This window comes from Engraulis encrasicolus, chromosome 13 (genome assembly GCF_034702125.1).
Source record: "Engraulis encrasicolus isolate BLACKSEA-1 chromosome 13, IST_EnEncr_1.0, whole genome shotgun sequence".
Taxonomy (NCBI): Eukaryota; Metazoa; Chordata; class Actinopteri; order Clupeiformes; family Engraulidae; genus Engraulis; species Engraulis encrasicolus.
Window position 1 is genome coordinate 20,596,177 of NC_085869.1, and position 20,539 is coordinate 20,616,715.

At 42.1% G+C, this 20,539-nt stretch overlaps 1 protein-coding gene across 1 annotated transcript in view; it reads right to left on the reverse strand.

The window, feature by feature from the left end:
* Positions 1–20,212, reverse strand: part of vwc2l (von Willebrand factor C domain containing 2 like) — a 35,904-nt gene extending 15,692 nt beyond the window's left edge. Inside the window, exons 1-2 of the mRNA XM_063214503.1 lie at positions 20,198–20,212; positions 18,667–19,067 (exon numbers count right to left, since the gene is read on the reverse strand). Of these exons, the coding sequence (XP_063070573.1) occupies positions 18,667–19,050 (384 nt within the window). The 5' untranslated portion in view covers positions 19,051–19,067; positions 20,198–20,212. The remainder of the gene's footprint in view (positions 1–18,666; positions 19,068–20,197) is intronic.
* Between the last annotated feature and the right edge of the window lie 327 nt (positions 20,213–20,539).

Below are 20,539 nucleotides of genomic sequence, written 5' to 3' on the forward strand. Positions count from 1 at the left end.
AGCTAAATTCAGGCAGTGTGTGTGTGTGTCTGTCTGTGGAGTTTCTGTGACTCCGCTGAGGCCTCGTGATGTCTGCGAAAGCTGCAATCTGCTAAATTGACCTACATACTGTACAAACTCAGGATTAAAACGCACACAGATGACAAAGTCCAAGTAGACAAAAAAAAGGACAAACGTTGTCTGCAAAAGACCAAAATAAATGATTATACTCCATAGAGTCGGTCTTCATGCCCCTGTGGCATTTCCAACCACTCTGTTCACCCGGTCCTGCCATCCGGTAACCTTTGACGAGCCGCGTGGCTAAAAGTGGCAATCGCTTGGTGAGGAGCAGTTGACTCATGCATATGCACTGTGTCTGACTGGCACATGAGGCGCCGGGGAGCGCGGTGCCCGAGGATGAAGGTCACAGGGATTTGTGTGGGTAGCGGGGGGTGGCGGGCACAGGAACAGGCCAAAACTGCAGGCAGTGCAGTGCAGTGCAGAGCAGAGCAGAGGAGAGAGTTGGCCACGCCGTTTAAACCGTGAATACAGTGGTAATTGTCACGCTGAAACACTAATGATCCTCTCTGCTCGCTGTCGATAAGACCATCTCGGCCCGGTGGGGTTGGGGATTGTGAACTTGCCCATGAAAATCATCTATAATTGCACCGGGATCACTGGCAAACGAAACAAGGGGAGTTTTTGAGCCAGGCGACTGGCTGACACAGAATGCAGTGGTGGGGTAAATTTAGAGCTGCACTTTAAATTATTCAGCGATATAAATAGTCCATTTTGCTTTAATGAGCGCTTCGAATTCAGACTCGGCCCATACACTTAATTATAGATCAGAGCAGGTCTGCAGCTTGGCAAATAACGTAATCTGATATAAGTGAAAGACAACATTAGAAGGGCACCGCCTAGAGCACCTGCTGACAATGGCTTCACTCATGCATATCAAAGAAGTGCAGAACAGTCCTGCCGTATCTTAGATCCCGTTAAATTACAACTGTGTTCACCATATATGCTGAGGTCGCAGGCAATCTCTCTTCCCTGCTTCAGGGAAAAATAGAATGGAACCCAACCCATCACAAATGTGGCCGACTATCCGATATGGAATAAACAATAAAGGGGATATGGGCACCACACTGAGATATGATGCTGAGAGACCCTGATGTTTACTAATGCTTCTGGGGCCCTAGCGAGCAATGTGTCTCAACGTTATTTACATTCATAGATTTTTATTTGAAACCTTATAAATTACCAAGAATTTTAATTACCTACAATGCTCTTTTGCGGTATAATTAACAAGACTTCCCGGCGTGCCAAGCAACACAAATCCTCTGGTCACGCAGCCCTTTATTCCACGCTCAGCCAGACACCAAAATATTATCAACATGTAAATTAATATGGCGCCTTGCTGACTGGAGCGCTTTGGATGACAAACTTTTTATGCACTGCCAATTGTCTGGAGAGACGGGAGTTGTCTTTTAACAGTGCTAACGGCTGACTGTGAAAGCTCGATTTCACACAGCGGAGGGGGAAGTCACGTCTAGTCCCAGACAAGGTTCTAAGGGCTAGAGCTGCCACAATAACACAATGGTGGGCTGTTTAATTGATCAGTTTTCAGGATCACTGTAATAAATAATTCAACGCAAACTTCCCTCTGATAGAGTGCTGTTTTAGGTAGCTCTGCCACTTTGGTGGCTTTTGAATCACACAGAATACAAAGTGTAGTAACCTCCACACGCATCGCGTTCTGCAAACTTGCCCTGGAGATAGTAGACCAAACTTGATAGTTATTCGAGCTGATGGTTCCATTTTCTGCTTTTTTCCTGCAGCCCTGTCTGTCTGTGGTGGAGTAATCAATAAGGCAGAGGCACCAATGTTAACTTGCTGCCAAAGCGAACCTCCTGAATACCAAGGAGGACAAAACAATTACATTATGCAATCACTCAAGACAATCAAGGCATGGAGTATGGAAGGCGCACCATGCATCATAATACTAGACAACATGCATGTCAATGTTTACGAATGACTAGGCTATAAAAAAAATACAAAAAACTAATCTATAAAAGAGATTCCCTTATTAATGGAGGTTTCCAAACTTCTCAGTTTAATTGGACATCTGACTCCTGTTAAATGGCAACCATTTTGAAATGTTTGCTATGGCCGTTGGGCTATATATAGTTCCTACCAGGGGGAAAGTGCTGGTTAAGCATTGTACCGGCGGGCGCAGCCTTCTCTGCACTGCCAAGATCATTCTTTTGGCACTATAGAGGAAGAGGATGCACACACACACACAGGAGCGAAGGAGGCAGCTGACACACTGTACTGCCTTATACGTCAAGAGAGATGTCAATGGGAGAGCTGAGGTAGAGTGCATACATCTGTTCTGTTCAGTCCTACCGTGGCTGTTATAACACATTTAGCCAGACAGCAGCTTCCATAAACTCCCATTCAGAACTATTTTTAAGTTGTCTAACTGACACTACAGCTGCAATACACTGCAGACTACGTTCTGTCTACTTCAATCTCAGCGACGAGATCAGGATCATCTTTGAACTTGTGGAAATCGTGCTCATATACTCTATCCAATAAATACGGTGATTTAAAATCAGTATAAACTTAAAATGAGCCGTCCAATTCATTTGTGTAAATACGTGGGCAACAAAATGGTGTCGAAATAACACCCAGCATGTGTTTCTTTTTCTAGTTAACTATCAATTAGCATTTATTGCCTCCTCCTCTCTCCTATTATTTGAGAACCTTTACATTATTGTCAACAAATGGGTTTGCCAGTGTTCAGCACAACTACCCCTGGCACTGAAAACGCTGTGTGGTGCGAGAGTCTGTTCCATTCAGTGGCGCAGCGGGCCAACACATCTCAAAGCAGAGGGCAAGGCCCACTGTTGGTGGCAGGGACGGGGGCACTCAAAGCGGGCACCACACTGCATGCCGGGCAGCCGGGTGTGAATCGGAACAAAAAAGTAATTTGTCCCCATTGATTGAATTCACCTGAGCACGGCTGAAAACGCATGCTGAAAAAACGCACTCAGACCAGTATCGCATCAGGTCCAGTACACGAGATCGGTAAGGTTTGGCCTAGTTGTCGGCTTTTAATCAGTTTTTCAAATTAAAACGTATGCTTTTTCCCCTCTGGCAAAAATTGGACTGGAAAATCAATCTGAGCTAGTCATTTAAGGCACTTTTTATAGCGATTTCCTCCCATAGGTGTCAGCGGGGAATGGTAGTCACTAATTACACCATGATGGACAAGGTATGGGCAGAGGTCGGGAGAGAGCGAGAGGGAGAGAGAGAGAGGGGTGGGGGATGGATGGAGGGAGTGGGGTGTGTAAAAGAGAGACAGAGAGCTACAATGAATACATTACATTTTCAAATACAAAAAAAAACTCACTAAATAATAAAGAATGCAATTTTGGTTGACTGACATGTTACGATTCACTTCACTGACCAGTTACTTTTTCAGAATTACCATCACACACACACACACACACACACACACACACACACACACACACACACACACACACACACACACACACACACACACACACACACACACACACACACACACACACACACACACACACAAGCACACACACACACACACACACACACACACACAAACAAACAAAACTACTCCATGCATTTTCATGGACTGCGGTGCAGAGGGAGACCCCATTAAATTTCCGAGGAGGTGCGACCCTGGGCTGTCTCACTGCCCTGCGCTGTCTCCCTACCTTGCGCTGCCCTATGCCGTGTGGCTCCCTCGAGTCGGTGCTGTTGTGAATACTAGAGTCCAGACCACTGTGCACTGTGACTTTGGTAGAGACTTTGAGTGTGTCATGCTCAGTATAAATCACATTTACCGTCCTTTTAATGATGCCAGGATACAAAAACAGGCATCGCACTGAAGCAAAAGGAAGAAATGTGGGTAGTTAAATGATGTTGATTAAAGAGCTGAGCGATATGACGATATACTGTATACAGTGCCCTCCATAATTATTGGCACCCCTGGTTGAGATGTGTTAAAAGCCTTAAAATAAATTCAGTGTTTATTGCAGAAGAATACTGTCACACTAAAAATTGTAGGAAAATGTAGCCTTCAACTCAAATGAATTGTAAGAAAATAAAAAAATCCCTGACTAAAAAATAATTATTTTTCATTAAATCACCTGTTCCACAATTATTGGCACCCTTAACAATTCCCAGGAAATAAATATAATTGAAGCATTTCTGTCATTTCTACAGTAGTTTACAAAGTTTACCAGAGTATGTAGGAACATTTAATTAGTAATTCATCACTTCCTGTTTCCCTGGGGTATAAATATGACGTGACACCGAGGCCATTTCTCTTATCCACTCTTAAACAAGGGAAAGACAAAGGAACACAGCATACAAGTGAGGAAGATGTGCGTCGACCTTCACAGGTCAGGCAGAGGCTACAAGAAGATTGCCACGCAACTGCAGCTGCCCATATCCACTGTGAGAGGAATAATTAAGAAGTTCAAAACAACTGGAACAGTGGTAAACAAGCCTGGACGAGGACCCAAGTTTATTTTGCCACCACGCACAGTGAGGAGGATGGTAAGAGAAATCAAAAGATCTCCAAAGCTCACTGTTACAGAATTACAACAAATGGTAGCATCCTGGGGTCACAAAGTCTCCAAATCAACCATCAGCGCTGTCTACACGCCAACAAGCTGTTTGGGAGGCATGCACGGAGAAAACCTTTCCTCACTCACAATCATAAACGCAAGCGTCTGGAGTTCGCCAAGCGGTATTGGGGCTTCAACTGGGACCGTGTGCTTTGGTCAGATGAGACCAAGATTGAGCTTTTTGGCAAAAAACACTCTAAGTGGGTCTGGCGTACCACGGAAGATGCGCATGCTGAAAAGCACCTCATACCCACTGTGAAGTATGGGGGTGGGTCAGTGATGCTGTGGGGCTGTTTCGCTTCCAAAGGCCCTGGGAAACTTGTTAGGGTGCATGGCATCATGAATGCTTTGAAATACCAGGACATTTTAAATCAAAATCTGTTGCCCTCTGCCCGAAAGCTGAAGATGGGTCGTCACTGGGTCTTTCAGCAAGACAATGACCCTAAACATATGGCCAAATCTACACAGAAATGGTTCACCAGACACAAAATCAAGCTCCTCCCATGGCCATCTCAGTCCTCAGACCTCAACCCCATTGAGAACATGTGGGGTGAGCTGAAGAGGAGAGTACAGAGGAGAGGACCCAGGTCTCTGGATGATTTAGAGAGATTCTGCAAAGAGGAATGGCTGAAGATCCCTCTTTCTGTCTTTTCCCATCTTGTGAAACATTATAGGAGAAGATTAGGTGCTGTTTTGTTGGCAAAAGGGGGTTGTACAAAATATTAATACCAGGGGTGCTAATAATTGTGACACACATTATTTGATGTCAAATAATTATTTCTTTATGTGGGATTTTTTCCCCACTGAATAAATGCACTTGTATTGAAGGTTGGATTTTTCTCTTTTTTTTCCATTAAGGTCCCATATTATTTAGAAAAAAAATAAAATAATTGGAAGCTAAAAAACACATCTCAACCAGGGGTGCCAATAATTATGGAGGGCACTGTATATTGTTATCGTGATAGAAAAGTGTCTATCGTGCCCTTTCTCCTCTATCGTTTCATGCTAAGCTAAGTTTGTACAATATTACAGCTAATATGCAATTTCATTTCATTTAATTGAATAACTTTTCATGTTGACACTAAGCATGCTCTAATGTCATGTACTGTTTCTGTCTGTACAAAAAAATCCTTCAAACTCACTGTTTTGAAATCTACAGAAAATAGAAGTGTTCTTACATTTGCGCTTATAAAAAAAGGGAGCTAGGAGAGCAAATACTTCGTCTGAGTTCAATATATTGTAAATGCACTAAATGTATAATGCATTATGTCCACACGCGTGTTGAGGCTGAATGCATTAACAACAAATGATGTTTCATTGTGCCGAGAACATTGTGTTGTAGGATAATGAATATTTCATGAATACGTGTATGGTCTGTGCATGTGATCCTATGAGAATTAGAAAGCCTCTCCCTACAAACTTAAAACATAGGAATGTGATAAGATTTTCGATAAAAAACACCTTTTGACAGAATGTAATGTCCTCCAATAAAAATACATGCGTGCGTGCGTGTGAACTGTGTAGCTAACAGATGTCTTTTAGCACCACTGTCTAATACAGCAACACTGAGCCGGAGTTTTGAGAGTGAGGGGTGATCCACCAAATCCTTTTACAAATGACTACATACGTATATTTCCCTTCAGTCATAATACTGATTGCACAAATGGCTAATAAATACTTACGAACCTTTACAAGGTCATCAAAGATGAATACTTTGCATGACTCATTCCGTTTGAAATCCACTTGACACACTCTGTTGTCAGCTGCTACTGTACAGATCTGCTTGTGTGGAACAAACAGCGGGCCAGGCCAGGCCAGGCCAGGCAAGCAGCACGTGACCCGTGATTCAGAACAGTCTGTAACGCTGCAAGATCAGGCCACACGGTGCAACAGATGCCAATACAGATCACCTACTACGACATTAAAGATCATTTCATTAAACAACGAAATCTGTTCCATTCATTTTAGTCTGCGCTGACGTCTTGTGGCTCTGCAGCGTCTGCCGAGCGATAACAGGACTACAGGGTGTAGTTAATACAGGCAATAAAGGATAGGCTACTACCAAAGTCTGACCCTGGTGAGGTGGTGAATATGTTTTATGACTGATTTAATTAATCGAATGATTTTAGTTGTATTGAGATAACTATTTTAAAACTTCATCACTACGGATGACCCCTGCTGATGGGGTGGTTTGGAGCAATGTTTCCCACAGAGCATGTGTTACTCAAGGAGGCTTGTTCTGTAAAACATTGCAAGCCAGTTAAATGTAAAAAGGTACAGTAAGATGCCCTGCTGCCTTAAACTTTGTAAGTTCACTGAAATGAAGGCAGTGTTTCCCATACATTGAGGAAACTATGGCGGCCCGCCATAGTTTAAATTTGGCCGCCATAGTTTCCGAAAATGTAAAAAAAAAAAAAAAAAATTTTTTTTTTTTTTTTTTTTTTTTTTTTTTTTTTTTTTTAACGATTTCCGTGTTTGTTAAAAGCGATTTCAATTACGATTTCCTTCGCATGTTCCTCCTGGAGTAAATACATCCTATAGAGAAAACCACAAGTGCTTGAAAGAGAGAGGGATCAAAAGCCTTGTCAAGTTGTTGTAGTTAACTTGGGTTTGGGAGCAATAATAAAAAAAAACCTTCCGAGAAGGGACAGTTGGGATGAGTTTACAGCTTTGTTTTACAGTTGTAATGAGTTAGGTGACAGGCCTTCATTGACAAGGCAGAGGAGACATCGGGCTGCATATAGAAATGAATGTGTATAATGAATGTGAATATAGACATAAATGTGTAATATGTTGTTCAGCCCTTTTAATGGGAGGAATTTTGAAAAACTGGCCCTGTGACCAGCACCCCTCATGTAGAATGTGTGTGTGGGGAAAAGGCATAGCCTACCCTCTTAGACCATTTTTGTTTATGCGTTAACAATTTCACAGCGATCTTAAATTCTTATCTCTGCTCCTATTTTGTTTTATTATTTGTTTCATTACATAGACCCCTGCATGTGTATTATGTAGCCATATGNCTCAAAATATAAATGGCTGAAATGTAGGCGTAGGCCTATAGTTTCTCCATGCGCCAATGTCATACTGTACTCATTGTTTTGCCATTTTGCATTTACACTGCGTGAATACCCCCCCCCCCCCCCCAAAAAAAAAAAGAGGCCCGTGAAAAGAACCCCCCCCCCCCCCCCCCCCCCCCCCCCCCGGACAAAAAAAAAAAACCCCGCTGCCCCCATAGTTTCCAAAATTTCTGTGGGAAACACTGGAAGGCTTAACTCGATTTACGTCTTTCTCAAGTTGTATTAACTTACAAATTTAAAGGGACACTGTGTGAGATTTTTAGTTGTTTATTTCCAGAATTCATGCTGCCCATTCACTAATGTTGCCTTTTTCATGAATACTTACCACCACCATCAAATTCTAAGTATTCATTATGACTGGAAAATTTGCACTTTTCATACATGAAAAGGGGGATCTTCTCCATGGTCCGCCATTTTGAATTTCCAAAAATAGCCATTTTTAGCTGCAAAAATGACTCTACTTGAACCATACTAGAAAATATTTGTTGATTACTTCGTAAACTTTCATGTAAAGATCAAATTTGGCAATAGGCAGCCCAGTTTCAATGAGCAGCATAGTTGCAGTATCTTTTTTGACCATTTCCTGCACAGTGTCCCTTTAAGGGAGAGCAGAGCAACTTACTTTTTTATGTTAAACTGGCTGCAATGTTTTACAGTGTTGGCTTGATGTGACTATCATCAAGGGAATAGGCTATTGTGTAGTGTTATGAAATGACACTCTGAAGACATGGATACCTTATATTTTTTGTTAGGCAACAGTTGAAATTCCATTTGCAAATGAGTTCAAAATCTTTTCTATCGGTTCAGGGGACCTAGTCAGTGGGAACGATCGTGATGAAGCAGAGCTGCTTTTGCCAGGCAGAGCGCATGCACACTTTGCCAGTTTGATGCATTATGGTTAGAAAATTCTAACACGAATGCATCAAACTGGCAAAGCGTGCAAGCAAGCACCAGAATGCACCAAACTGGAAAAGTGAGCATGCATGCTGCCTGTCAAAAGCAGCTCTGCTTCATCGCGATCGTGCCCAGGGGCTGCTAAGAGGACAAGGAGGTAGAGAATGCGCGCACATCAGTGGTACAGGTGCTGGACAAAATAATAAAGTAACTGAAGTAAATAATAGAAGTCCGCAACACTGTTAATGCTCCCAGTGATTTATTTGCACGACGTTTCGGACCTTTGTCCTTTTTCAAGTGCAAAAAAGGACGAAGGTCCGAAACGTCGTGCAAATAAATCACTGGGAGCATTAACAGTGTTGCGGACTTCTATTATTTACTTCAGCTAAGAGGACCACACATCATGTAAGCTCTGTTGGAGGAACTCACATGTACTGTAAGCCCTATCGTGTCTACCTCTGGGATCTGAACTCTTATACCCTTATATTAAGAGCCTCAAGTCACGGCCTTCCATGAGACCCAGGAAGGACAAAAACAAAACAATGAATGGTTATAAAAAAGTCTCTCCATTGACTGCTTTCATTTACTTTTTTCTTCTGTAACTTGGGTCCCGTAGAGGGGCCGTGAAAGCTCAATATGGCTCCAACGCCATGACTGCATCTGCCCAGAGCCTAGGGGCGCCTGGAGGTACTCTTCCTCAGCTGCTGGGAAACACCTGTATGTATAAACGCCAGCCACTTGAGGCTGAGTGGCAAAGCTCTCAGTAACATCACACAGGGGCATAGCAGCAAATTGTGGGCCCTTTATATACGATCAACTCCAATCGACACAGACCTCCCCCCACCCCCCCTCAGCAATATATCTACACTCATCGGACTGTGTGTGGGCCCCCTATACACATGGGACCCTGGTGTCTCAGTCACACACATTACCCCCCCTGTACAACACCCCAGCCATCACATAACAGCATCGCTCCCTGTTACAGATCTTTTAACTCGAGTCTAGATAGAGAAGCTGGTTTGAGATTCACAACAACACTACTTCCCCCCCTCACTGATTATTGCAGACATCAAAGCCTCGAAGCCTAGGGCTCTGAGCGGCTGGCAGCTACTGAGACAAAGCCATGGTGGAGTCCTCTCCTCTCTGTGAGGTGCCCCGTTTAAGCTTCCCAGCCAGCTCTCTCTCTCTCGTCAGGATGATGCTTGTATCCGTGCCACTGTTGACTTACTGTACTATTTAAAAAAAAAAAAAAAAACATACTACATGCTCTTTTCGTTTACAAATAATAACGAAATGCCCCGGTGCCTTGTTGTTTAGATATGCTAGTCCAGTGGAATAGTGTCTCGTGGGATTCTGAGATACTGATCTCTGTGGGACTCCCCTGCAGGGGAGCCGACAAGGTGGGGCAAAGGGGTCAGTTGTCCTGTGCCCAGGGAGAAAGAGGGCCCAGATTTGGGTCCTCATTACATTATATGTATTGGGTCGGGGGCCCTTTTAGTTGATTTTGACCCAGGCCTGGCCAAAGCTGTCAGCGTCCCTGCTCCCCTGCCTCCCCCCTTTCCAACAGAGCCAAGGAGACGTGGGCCTCCGTCGGCAACCATCGCCAAGGTGACAGCTGAGGAAATGCCAACGCGGCCCACACAAAAGGTTACCCTGTCGGCTCCTCTTAATTGGAGCCGCTATCCAAAGGCCTTGATGACCTTTGATTTCCACTTACACAGCTGGTCTCCCGTTCCTCATTTTTCTTCCCCAAAAGGGAGAGGGGGTGGGGAGGGAGAAACATCAAAAGGACTCAATTTGAGCGCTCACTGTACACAGCTCATGAATAATGCTTTCATCAATAATATATAGGTTTGTGTCTTTTAATTAATGCAAGAGAGAGCAAATTGGTCAAAAATGGATTTTTAATTGCCACGTTTGCCTCTCTTTCAATGTGTTTTTTTTCCTTGTGGGAACTAAGCAACGGGATATTTTTTGCACAGCCCTTGTACAGGGCCTACGTATCATTTAGCTCTGCAGCAAAATGTGGCAGGGAGCGTAATGGACTTCTTACTCATGCAGCACCATAATGCTCAACACTGCGTACAAACAAGAGAAAGCCCCAACATCAAGCACTGGGTGAAACTTCACTCTAGCGTCCTTCAAAGCCAAGTACGGGCAGATGGCTGCCGTCGCAAGCCTACAGCACAACCATCATGCCAATGTACACAGATCAGCTGGTCAATGTTCCCATTCAGCAAAGTGAAAATGGGTAGAGCTTGACGTTAGGGCTGGGCAATATGACGATATATATCGTTATCGTGATATAAAACTGTATATCGTGACCTTTGTCCTATATCGTTTATATCGTGATAGTAATTTCATCAATTTTATACAATTGAATATCATTTAATTACATTTCATGTTGTCACAATACACACTATAAGTTAATGTAACTGTAAACATAAGAATAAAAAGATCAATTTTAAAGAAAGGTTGTTTTGTGACATGAAAAAATAAAGAGCAAATAAAGAGAATAACTGAAAACGTATGTAATTGTGCTATATCGTGATATATATCGTTATCGTGATATAGAGTAATCCATATTGTGATATTGTTTTTTTTCCATATCGCCCAGCCCTACTTGACGTAGAACTTGAAAGTGTTTGCTTGCAAAGGTTTGCGTACTTTTTTACAGAGTACTTGCTCAGGAGGAAATCCATCCACCCTTTCAAAACGTATTGTGCACACAAAAAAATCTGTGATGGGTGGAGGGACGACCGCGCAGAGATGGAGAACCAGAAATCAGTATGCCTCTGGCAACTTCAGTAGGCGGAGGCATGCAAATCTGGAAAAAAAAATCTGGACCAGAATACTGATTCTATTGAATACACAGCACATACCATGACACAGGACAGTAAAGACACTAATATTGCTAGTTAACAAGTTCATTAGATTGTTTTGGGTTTGATTCTGGTATAATTCCATTTCATTGTAGGTAAGGTGGCATACTTATCAAAACTAAGTCAATGTGATCATGTCCACTATACAAAACAGTATTGGTTCATTGTGATGCTTTTTGTGCCACAGTCAACGATAAGGCAGATTTAACATGAAGAGTGATGTTCAAAATGACATATCCATTTTTGGACATATCCATTTTGGGCATTGCATTGCATTGTACAATGCATGTTGTATAGGTTTAATACATATGCTCTAAAAAATATTTGAATGGCAAGAATTCACACATAGATGAAAGGATATCTGAACATTCATTTCCAATAATAAAAGACTAAAGTTAAAAAAAATGGCATTTAAGTAATTTTGCAACAAAACTTCATATTTTTAATCTGGCTTTGCATAACTTTATGCTTCATGTTGGTTTCATCCCATACCCATAATATCCACTATTGGAAATGAATGTTCAGATATCCTTTCATCTATGTGTGAATTCTTGCCATTCAAATATTTTTTAGAGCATATGTATTAAACCTATACAACATGCATTGTACAATGCAATGCAATGCCAAATACAAAAATGTCCATTTCCAAAAATGGATTTGTCATTTTGAACAACACTCTTCATGTTAAATCTGCATTATCGTTGACTGTGGCGATGTGTTGCCTATGATCCCACAATGCAACTGACTGTTATATTACAAACCCCTGCATAGTTTGACCATCTTTGGTAGATTAGGTAGGCCTAAGTAAAACCTCAGAGAGTCAAAGATGGACCCCAATGGCAAGCAGAATGGTCCAGAAATGATATAGACAAACGTGGACAAGAGACCACAGCAGTGACTGTACATTGAATGTTTTGTTTCTTTCCCATTTCGCTGAAAATATAATTTATGCATATCATCCCCCCTAATATCCTCAGTGACAAATAGGGGGTCATTGAGTCATTAATATCATGGGATATTACATCCGACCGCCATTATTATATTAGAGATTCAGAGAGGCTGGGATGTCGTACATGCTTAGCCTTGCTTCTAAATTAGTAATGCCCACGGGAAATTATGTGGCTAACATTTCATTTTTGGATGATAGGAGGTCTTTGTTTATGTCCTCAGGGCAGTGCAAATGTCTAAGGTAACTTCTCATTTATGAGGTGAGAGGCAACTGGCATTTCATCAGAATGATGAGAACATCAAACAGACAGACCTTTCAATAAAATGTCACATGCTGCATAAAGGCTGATCTCTTAGCATTTCATGCATTTAAAAATTGCACTTACGAGCAGAATTTCAATGAGGTCAACAGTTTTACCCTTGACTGAAATGTCGAAAGTCAAAATAATTGCACTAGACTCTAAAAAGCAACACACTGCTTGATTATGAATGCCTGTTGATAGCCACTTTCAAAGAATATATAAATAATCCAAAAAGCACACCAACTGATTAAAATGGGGATTGACGATTCTCGCGAGGTTGATAGCTGGGTCTCTGCTGATTGATGCCTGTTGTCAAGGCCAATCTGTAATCTGCTTGCTAAATGCAATTAAATGTCATAGATGCACACACACACAATATGTCTGCATCTCTCCAAGGCTGACAATCTTCCCTGAAACAGCTGTAGTCTCTTTTTTTTGTTCTGCTTCCCTTAGCCGTGTGATTGATAAGCTTGCCATCCTCATGAAATCAATATGAATAACCCCAAATCTAAAACCAAAATGAAAACGCGAGCTGATGCACACAGCAGAAATCAAATGGATTGCTTTGTCAGGTGAAATGTCTCCTCTCGCTTGACTCTAATCACATTCCGCTTGATGCTGATTGATAGAGGAGAAAGTGCAGCCCTAGAACTCCCTGACCCTAAAAAGTAAACGAGAGAAAAATATGAGCCCCCCAATGATAACCAAATCAAAAAACACACAAAACACAAAACTCTCTCTCTCTCTTACTCTCTCTCTCTCTCTCTCTCTCTCTCTCTCTCTCTCTCTCTCTCTTATATATGTTGAGGAGAAACCTCTTAGTATTCTCTGTCAATTCGAACAGTTGAACGCCAAGGTTGAGCTGGACATGGTGGTCAAAGGCCTCCCACAGTTGTCTTTGATATTAATATCTGCATATTGTGGCCAACTACTGAGGTCATGCCACTATGCGATAAACAGCTTTCAAATACAGTGGCCGAAATTTGAATCTCATTTTGGACTGATTTAGCCAGACAAACGGGGTGTGTAACAGTGTGCTAGTGCAGAAAACAACCAGAGCATCTACTTGCTGCTATTTGAAAACCGAATCCATGGCCTTGCCGTGGCTCAAGCGGTAGGGCACTGCACTGCTGCGCCGGCCACCTGGGTTCAATTCCTGCCCGGGTCCTTTGCCGACCCTTCCCCGTCTCTCTCTCCCCATTCTCTTCCTGCCTATCACTTAAAGGGGAAATCCGGTGTAAAATGGCTGAAATAGTGTTAAAAAATGATGCTGAGGGCTAATTTCTGCATAGAAGGCACGAATGGAGTTGAGGTATGTGCCCAGAGTTAGCCCTCAGCATCATGTTTTAACACTATTTAAGCCATTTTACACCGGGTTTCCCCCGGTGTAAAAAACTGTCCTATCACAAATAAAGGCAAAAAGTCCAAAAAGTTTTAAAAAACGGTAACACTTTATTTCAGAGATACATCTATTAGCACTAATACATACAGTGTTAATGCCTGCATAAGTAACTTGTAAGGCATGTACTAAGCAAATACTAAGACCTACTAGGTCCTTACTAAGGTTAAATTGGTAATAAATCCCTTATTGCGCATGAACAAGATATTTGCGAATACATGCCTAAAATGTTTGATTTTGCTGTGTACATGCCCTACAAGTTACTTATACAGGCACATTGCATGTATTAGTGCTAATAAATGTATCCCTAAAATAAAAATAAAAACCCTTCCCTGGTTCCACTGTGTCATCCATTGAGTTGACTAAGCACGAGTATTGACTTGGGTCTGTACTTCAGATCAGAAATACTGAATGCACTTCTGGGTGTTGAGCTGGAGGAGAGAAAGGTATTTGACCGAGCAGATGTGTATCTCTGTCTTCTTTATAATGAGATTTTATATTCATTCTGGTCAGGGAAACAAATTGTTTGATGCCATATGCTTGCCAGTTCTCAATGGTTTGATGGCATATGTCCAAAGTGAAGTTGATGCAGTCACGGACGTTGATAGGATAGGATAGGATAGGGTAGAAATATTGTATGCAAGTCTATGCATGTATTAGTATCACAAACCATTGCTTATTCATAGACTATGCAAGGTACAGTAGATACCGTAGGAATACATTTATGTGTGCACACAACGTTTAAGTGTGTTTAAAAATTGAATAACTGTACTGAAGCTATTTGGCTGTGGTGAATGCAGCCAGAATATGCAGATCCACAGATCAATCACATAATAAGCGATACAGATCTCTCTGATGTACCTTGAATATATTATAGCGACATAGCAGTATTTCATTTACCCACTAACCTTACATTAGGACCAAACTAAATCTTTGTAGGAAACGTACTACTTTGTCAATCGTTTGTAATGATCATCGCGCTCATTTTGTGAAAATTGACAATTTACTGGTACATCTGGCTTAACATTATTCACCTACTGTATGTAACTCAACCTATCTTTAAGTTGTTGGCCTCCAACAGGAGATGACTGATTTGTTTATGGTATTGTAACCAGGTCATTATCATCATGCTGACTTTACACTAATATGCACCCAACAGTAATGCCCGTTAATGGTTTTTGGTTTGTGTGGTATATAAATTGCTATTTGTGTGCCAACTTATCACTCCTCTTTCTCTCAGAGTAATGCAAATGACCTACTGCCTGCTATGCACATGAGACCCCATTTAAATAATACTTATAAATAGGGCCTATAAAACAATCTATTAGGACACCTAATCCCATTGTGTTGTTCTATTCTCTTCGCTGTTTAGTGTGGGGGGTCTCTTCTCTCTAAGTGGCTGTTGTCCTCTCCTTGCTGCTCCTCATTGTCCTGCAATAATGACTTCCAAATCTCTATTGCACATTACCTTCTATGAATGAGTCACTTCTATGAGTGAGGCACATTCAAATATGCCAGATTAACTATGCCCATGGCTCCGATTAAAATGAATATAGCCACCCCTGTTGATAGGAAGGGGAATGTTTACATGCAGGAATTACAAACACATTGTATACTCACAAGAAAGAATGACCCTCTCCATGTTTATTCACTATCCATCCTATTCCATATCGAATGCAATCCATACAGTATCGTATACCATGCAGTGTAATATTTATATGTGTTGCATGCATGCTAATATCCTTTTCTCCCGATGTGTGTCTGAACATATCTAGTAGGTTCTGATCCTCTTTCAGGCCCAACTCCACTGCATGCCTCTGTGCCTTCACCCCATATCTCTGTATCCAGCTGTCCTTAAGCTGATGGGTCTGCCCTTGTAAGCTGCAGCGCTGCTCAAGGTCTCTTTTTAACTAAAGAGGTTTTCACGGGCCCCATCACCTTAGTGGTTGCACAAGATGGTTCAGGCTCGAGGTCCTGTAATACACCCGTTAGACACTATCAGTCCGTTGTGTAAGTAACACGGCAGCATTTGAATTGAACAAAATGCCAGTCTCTTGGCCAGAGACCTTACAGCACATTTGGGGCTTGATTCTGTATTTAATAGACCCATACATGACATGTTATCCTGTTCTTATATATACTTCGCCAAATCGTCTTGGACATTTTTTTTTGTCAATTTGGTTACTGAAATGCTTGATGACAGGTTCTGGTGAGATGTGTTTTATTTCTGTCTCTGTCTCTCCCCAGACTGTTTTCAGATATGTTATTAAGGAAGGCAGCTATGCATTGTTCCTAATCCATTATGTATCAGTCTTGGTAATAGCCTACTTATATCCTATGTGGAATTTTCCTTTGTGATAAATCCTTGCATGTGTTGTTAATCAGATGGGTGCTCCATCAGTGTGCTGGCGACAAAGCTGTGCGAGGTAAACAGCTTTAGTCAAACTGACAACCTGTTAGTGGGTGCCTTAGGCATACAGAAAGAAGCAACTGTTTCTGGGAAGCCTGTGTTTGGAGACTGACACATAAACCTGAAAATGTTTGGCGTGAAAGAACAACAGTTGGTCAGAGCCGTTCCTCAGGAGACATTGCTCCACTATTTTTCGACTGTGTGAGGAGAAGAGACACACATGACCAAAACATAGTAGCTATTACGAGGACAAAGCCAGTTGTTTTGAGGGCGGATGAAAATTTAAAAGGTTGAAAATGATCTCATTAAGTATCTGTAGCCTACTGGAGCACAAAAGACCATATGTTTGGCATGAGTCAGCACAGGCGCGGAGTGGCCGTCGGGAGATCGGGGACTTGTCCCGGTGGGCCGCGGCCGTGAAATGAAATATCGCGGCCTCACTGAGTTTTCAACCGGCCCTGAAGTTTCAAGATTGTACATATATGCACTGACTTCCCAATTTCCACTTCCCTGTGTATTTACTAGCTGACTAGCCAGTATTTATACCGTATACCAGACGGCAATACCTCACTGACGGTGTCAAACAGTAAATTGGCCACACCCCTTCTCTACTGATAATTTTCATACACCGTAGATCGCGGAAGTTTACAAGATCTTAGTAACACAGTTTCGTTTTCAGTATCTAAATAACCTGTGATATGTAGATTGGTTACCAAAGGATGGAAATATTAATAAATTATGATTTATTTTCCGATTTCCACACGACTGTTACAGTTTACAGTCTTTCCAGTCCAGATTCACTTGCTCTCTGGTTATTGAATTGGGTTACGAACAGACTCCACCAAGTGGTAAGGAAGAGAACTGCACCTAACAGAAGCAATGGGTTTTGTTTTGATTTGTTAGAACTACCAGTATATCTCCTTATAGTCGAAATAATATTATTATCATACATATATTTATATGTGGTACATTTAGGATGTAGCCTATGTCTGAAGAAATGGAACAAAATAATTACCACACAAGATTCTGATGTGACCAGTGCTGGGTGTGTAGGCTAAGCTGTGGATTAAAGTAGAGTGATTGCAAGAAACAAAGACATTTGCTGCGACGAAGACAGCGTTTTTAAGGTAGGCCTACACCGTTTGGTTATACATTTTGCTGACTTATGGTTGTGCTTTGAAGTAGCTAGATTTGGCTTATTTGCTGCATGGTGGGTTTATTGCACAATGTAGACAGACTTTTTGTAAGCTATAGGCTACTATACTATATTTTGTAAGCCTACTCTTCTAAAAATCCCCACACTCAAAACTTTGTGCCCATGCTCATCCTGTCTTCCTTAAATGATATTTCAATTTCAAACTGTCAAAATGACAGTGGAGTGCACATTTGCATGGAACAGTTGCGTGATGTAGCCTAACCTAGTAGGCCTATGAATGCTTTGGACTGTGATGATGGCTCCAGTGGTGCAGTCTACTTTTTGAAGTGGGTATACTGTATATTTGAGCATTTTTTTGATGTGTACTGTATATATTTGTGCTATTGTAAATAATGGATCAATCAATTTTAAGTGGGTATACTGTAATCCCTGAATTTTTGAAATGGGTGCGTATACCTGCGTTTTACATAGACTACACCACTGGCTGTGCATTTCATCAAGGCGTAGGCTAAATTCTCCAATTCAGGTTGATATTTTGACAACACTAATGTTCACATGTATACGACTGCAGATTTCGTGGCTTTTGTCTTTTTGGTTAGGAAACCATGCTGTTCGCTTTGTTTTTTTGTTGTTGTTTTTTTTAAAGAGGGCCGCCAAGGGGAAAATTCTCCCGGTGGGAAAAGGTGGGCCACTCCGCCCCTGAGTCAGCACCTCACGCGCAGGACAAGCCTTCTCTGCCGCGTGGTTACACAGTAGGCCTAGACACGACGGTTGCTCGCCGTACTGTCGTCATTTTTGGAGCTCTGAGTGGACATGTGGTAAACTTATGAGTTATATTATTTGGCGTGATGGACTTGAGTGGACATAGGGCCTACTCAGTTTCATAAATGCAGTTAGAACCGCTGAAGAGGCTAAAAGCACAACCGACTGCGACTCTTACCTTAAATTCCTCCAGGATTTTGTACGTCTTCCCGCGGTATTCACAAAAGTTTTTGACCTCCTTGCACTCCGGACAACATCCGTTGTGTTCCACTTTAGTGCACTTTGGGTGTATCTTGGGACATTCGGGTTGATCGCAAACTGGCCCATCCTCCGTACACTCACAGGGGCAGTTCGAGTGTCCTGGAAAGAATCGCTCCCCGAGTTTGTACACAAAGCCACTGTCGTCCACGCAGCCTTTCCCGCGGTAGTCATCAAAAATCTCGTTATTGACCGTTCGCGCGGCGTCGTCCGCGGCGTAGTCCTCTGGACTGCTGGAGGGTGGGATGGCGGCGGCGTTCAGGGCCAGGAGGACGACGCAAGTCGTGGGGAAAAGAGGGCCCATCCTTCGCCGCGGCAGTCCTGTCAATTTCAAACAGATGTGTTTGATTATCGCTCGCGGTGCTTTTTGGTGACGTGGGCTGGGGTGAATTAATTAGAACTAATTATGGAATGAATCGGTCAACTTGCTGATGGTTAGGCTACTGAATCATCATGTTGTAAGTCCAAATTCCTTGAGATTTGGGGGACCGGGTTAATTAGGCTACCTACCTTGATTGCATGCTGTAGGTTATCCAAATATGCATGCAATGCTATAAATCCAGCTATTACTGTGCTTGTGTGCTATTACTTAATGGGATTGTGTGAGATGAAACAGTAGTCCACATGCAATTGCTAAAATGTAGGCATCCAGGTAGGTTAAATTGCATATGCAATGGAAGTGAACTGTCCGATCTAAGTCTTAGTCAGTATAAGTGCAGCGTCTACCATTACCAAATTAGTGTTATATCCACAAGCAAAGGAAGAAAGAATGTAGTGTTTCCATTTACGCATAGCCTTCCTTCATTACAACACCAATCCAGCTGTTTCAGTCATGGTATGGACTCTGGTGTAACAATTGCAATCGCAGGGCTCGTGCGTAATTTGATAACTAAACGCGCTTTTCTACATCCTTAAACACAACTTTTGCGCATAAGGATACCGGAACCAACAGGTAGCTCGTTTACCATTTTGGGCGTCTAATTTCTTAGACTCCTTTGGTAGCCATAGGGGCTCAGTGCACAAGACCGCACGTCCCCAAGCGTCAAACCCAACGGACACAGAGACAGCCTTCGTCTATTTTCCGAGTCATTAAGAACTGCGCAATGGGCTTCAATCCAAATTCGTTTCCCTCTTGGGAAGGTTCAGAAAATTGAGCGTGAGAACGATTTACCACTAACAAACCATTTCCCCCTCTCCCCTCTAAACCAGGGAGCTATATTCCAGGGATGTTTGTGCATGTGCACCGTTGATTCAAAGGAACTGCCTCTCACCCTTCGCCTGAAACGGAGAATGCTAATGCAATGTGTTTTTTTTTTTCAACACGGATCATTCTACTCAGTTGAAACATCACCAGGTCATCACTATAGACTTAGTATTAACAAAGTTTACACATTACCAGTAATATTTGAATTAAAAAAATAAACTATAGGTTGGAGAGACTTCAGACTTACCGCGTTGAAATATCTGGTTCCACTTTGTTGAGTCGATTGCAAACAAATCCACCTCGCAAGACAACGACTGGAAACTCTTTACGCCACCATTTCCAGATAAAGACGTATATCACTCCAGTCAGAAATGATTTTTCCCCCTGGTTTTCTATGTGCAGCAAAAATTAAATACCAAGGTTTTCTCTCCCTCGATATTTAGAAGGCAGCACATGCGAGGTCTTCCCCATGTATATATTTATATGAGTCATACTGATCCCGTAGATAGCATGGAAAAAATACAAATGCCAATCCTTCGTATGACAGAGATAGGACACGAAATTGGCTTCCAATGACTGTACTTCCCAG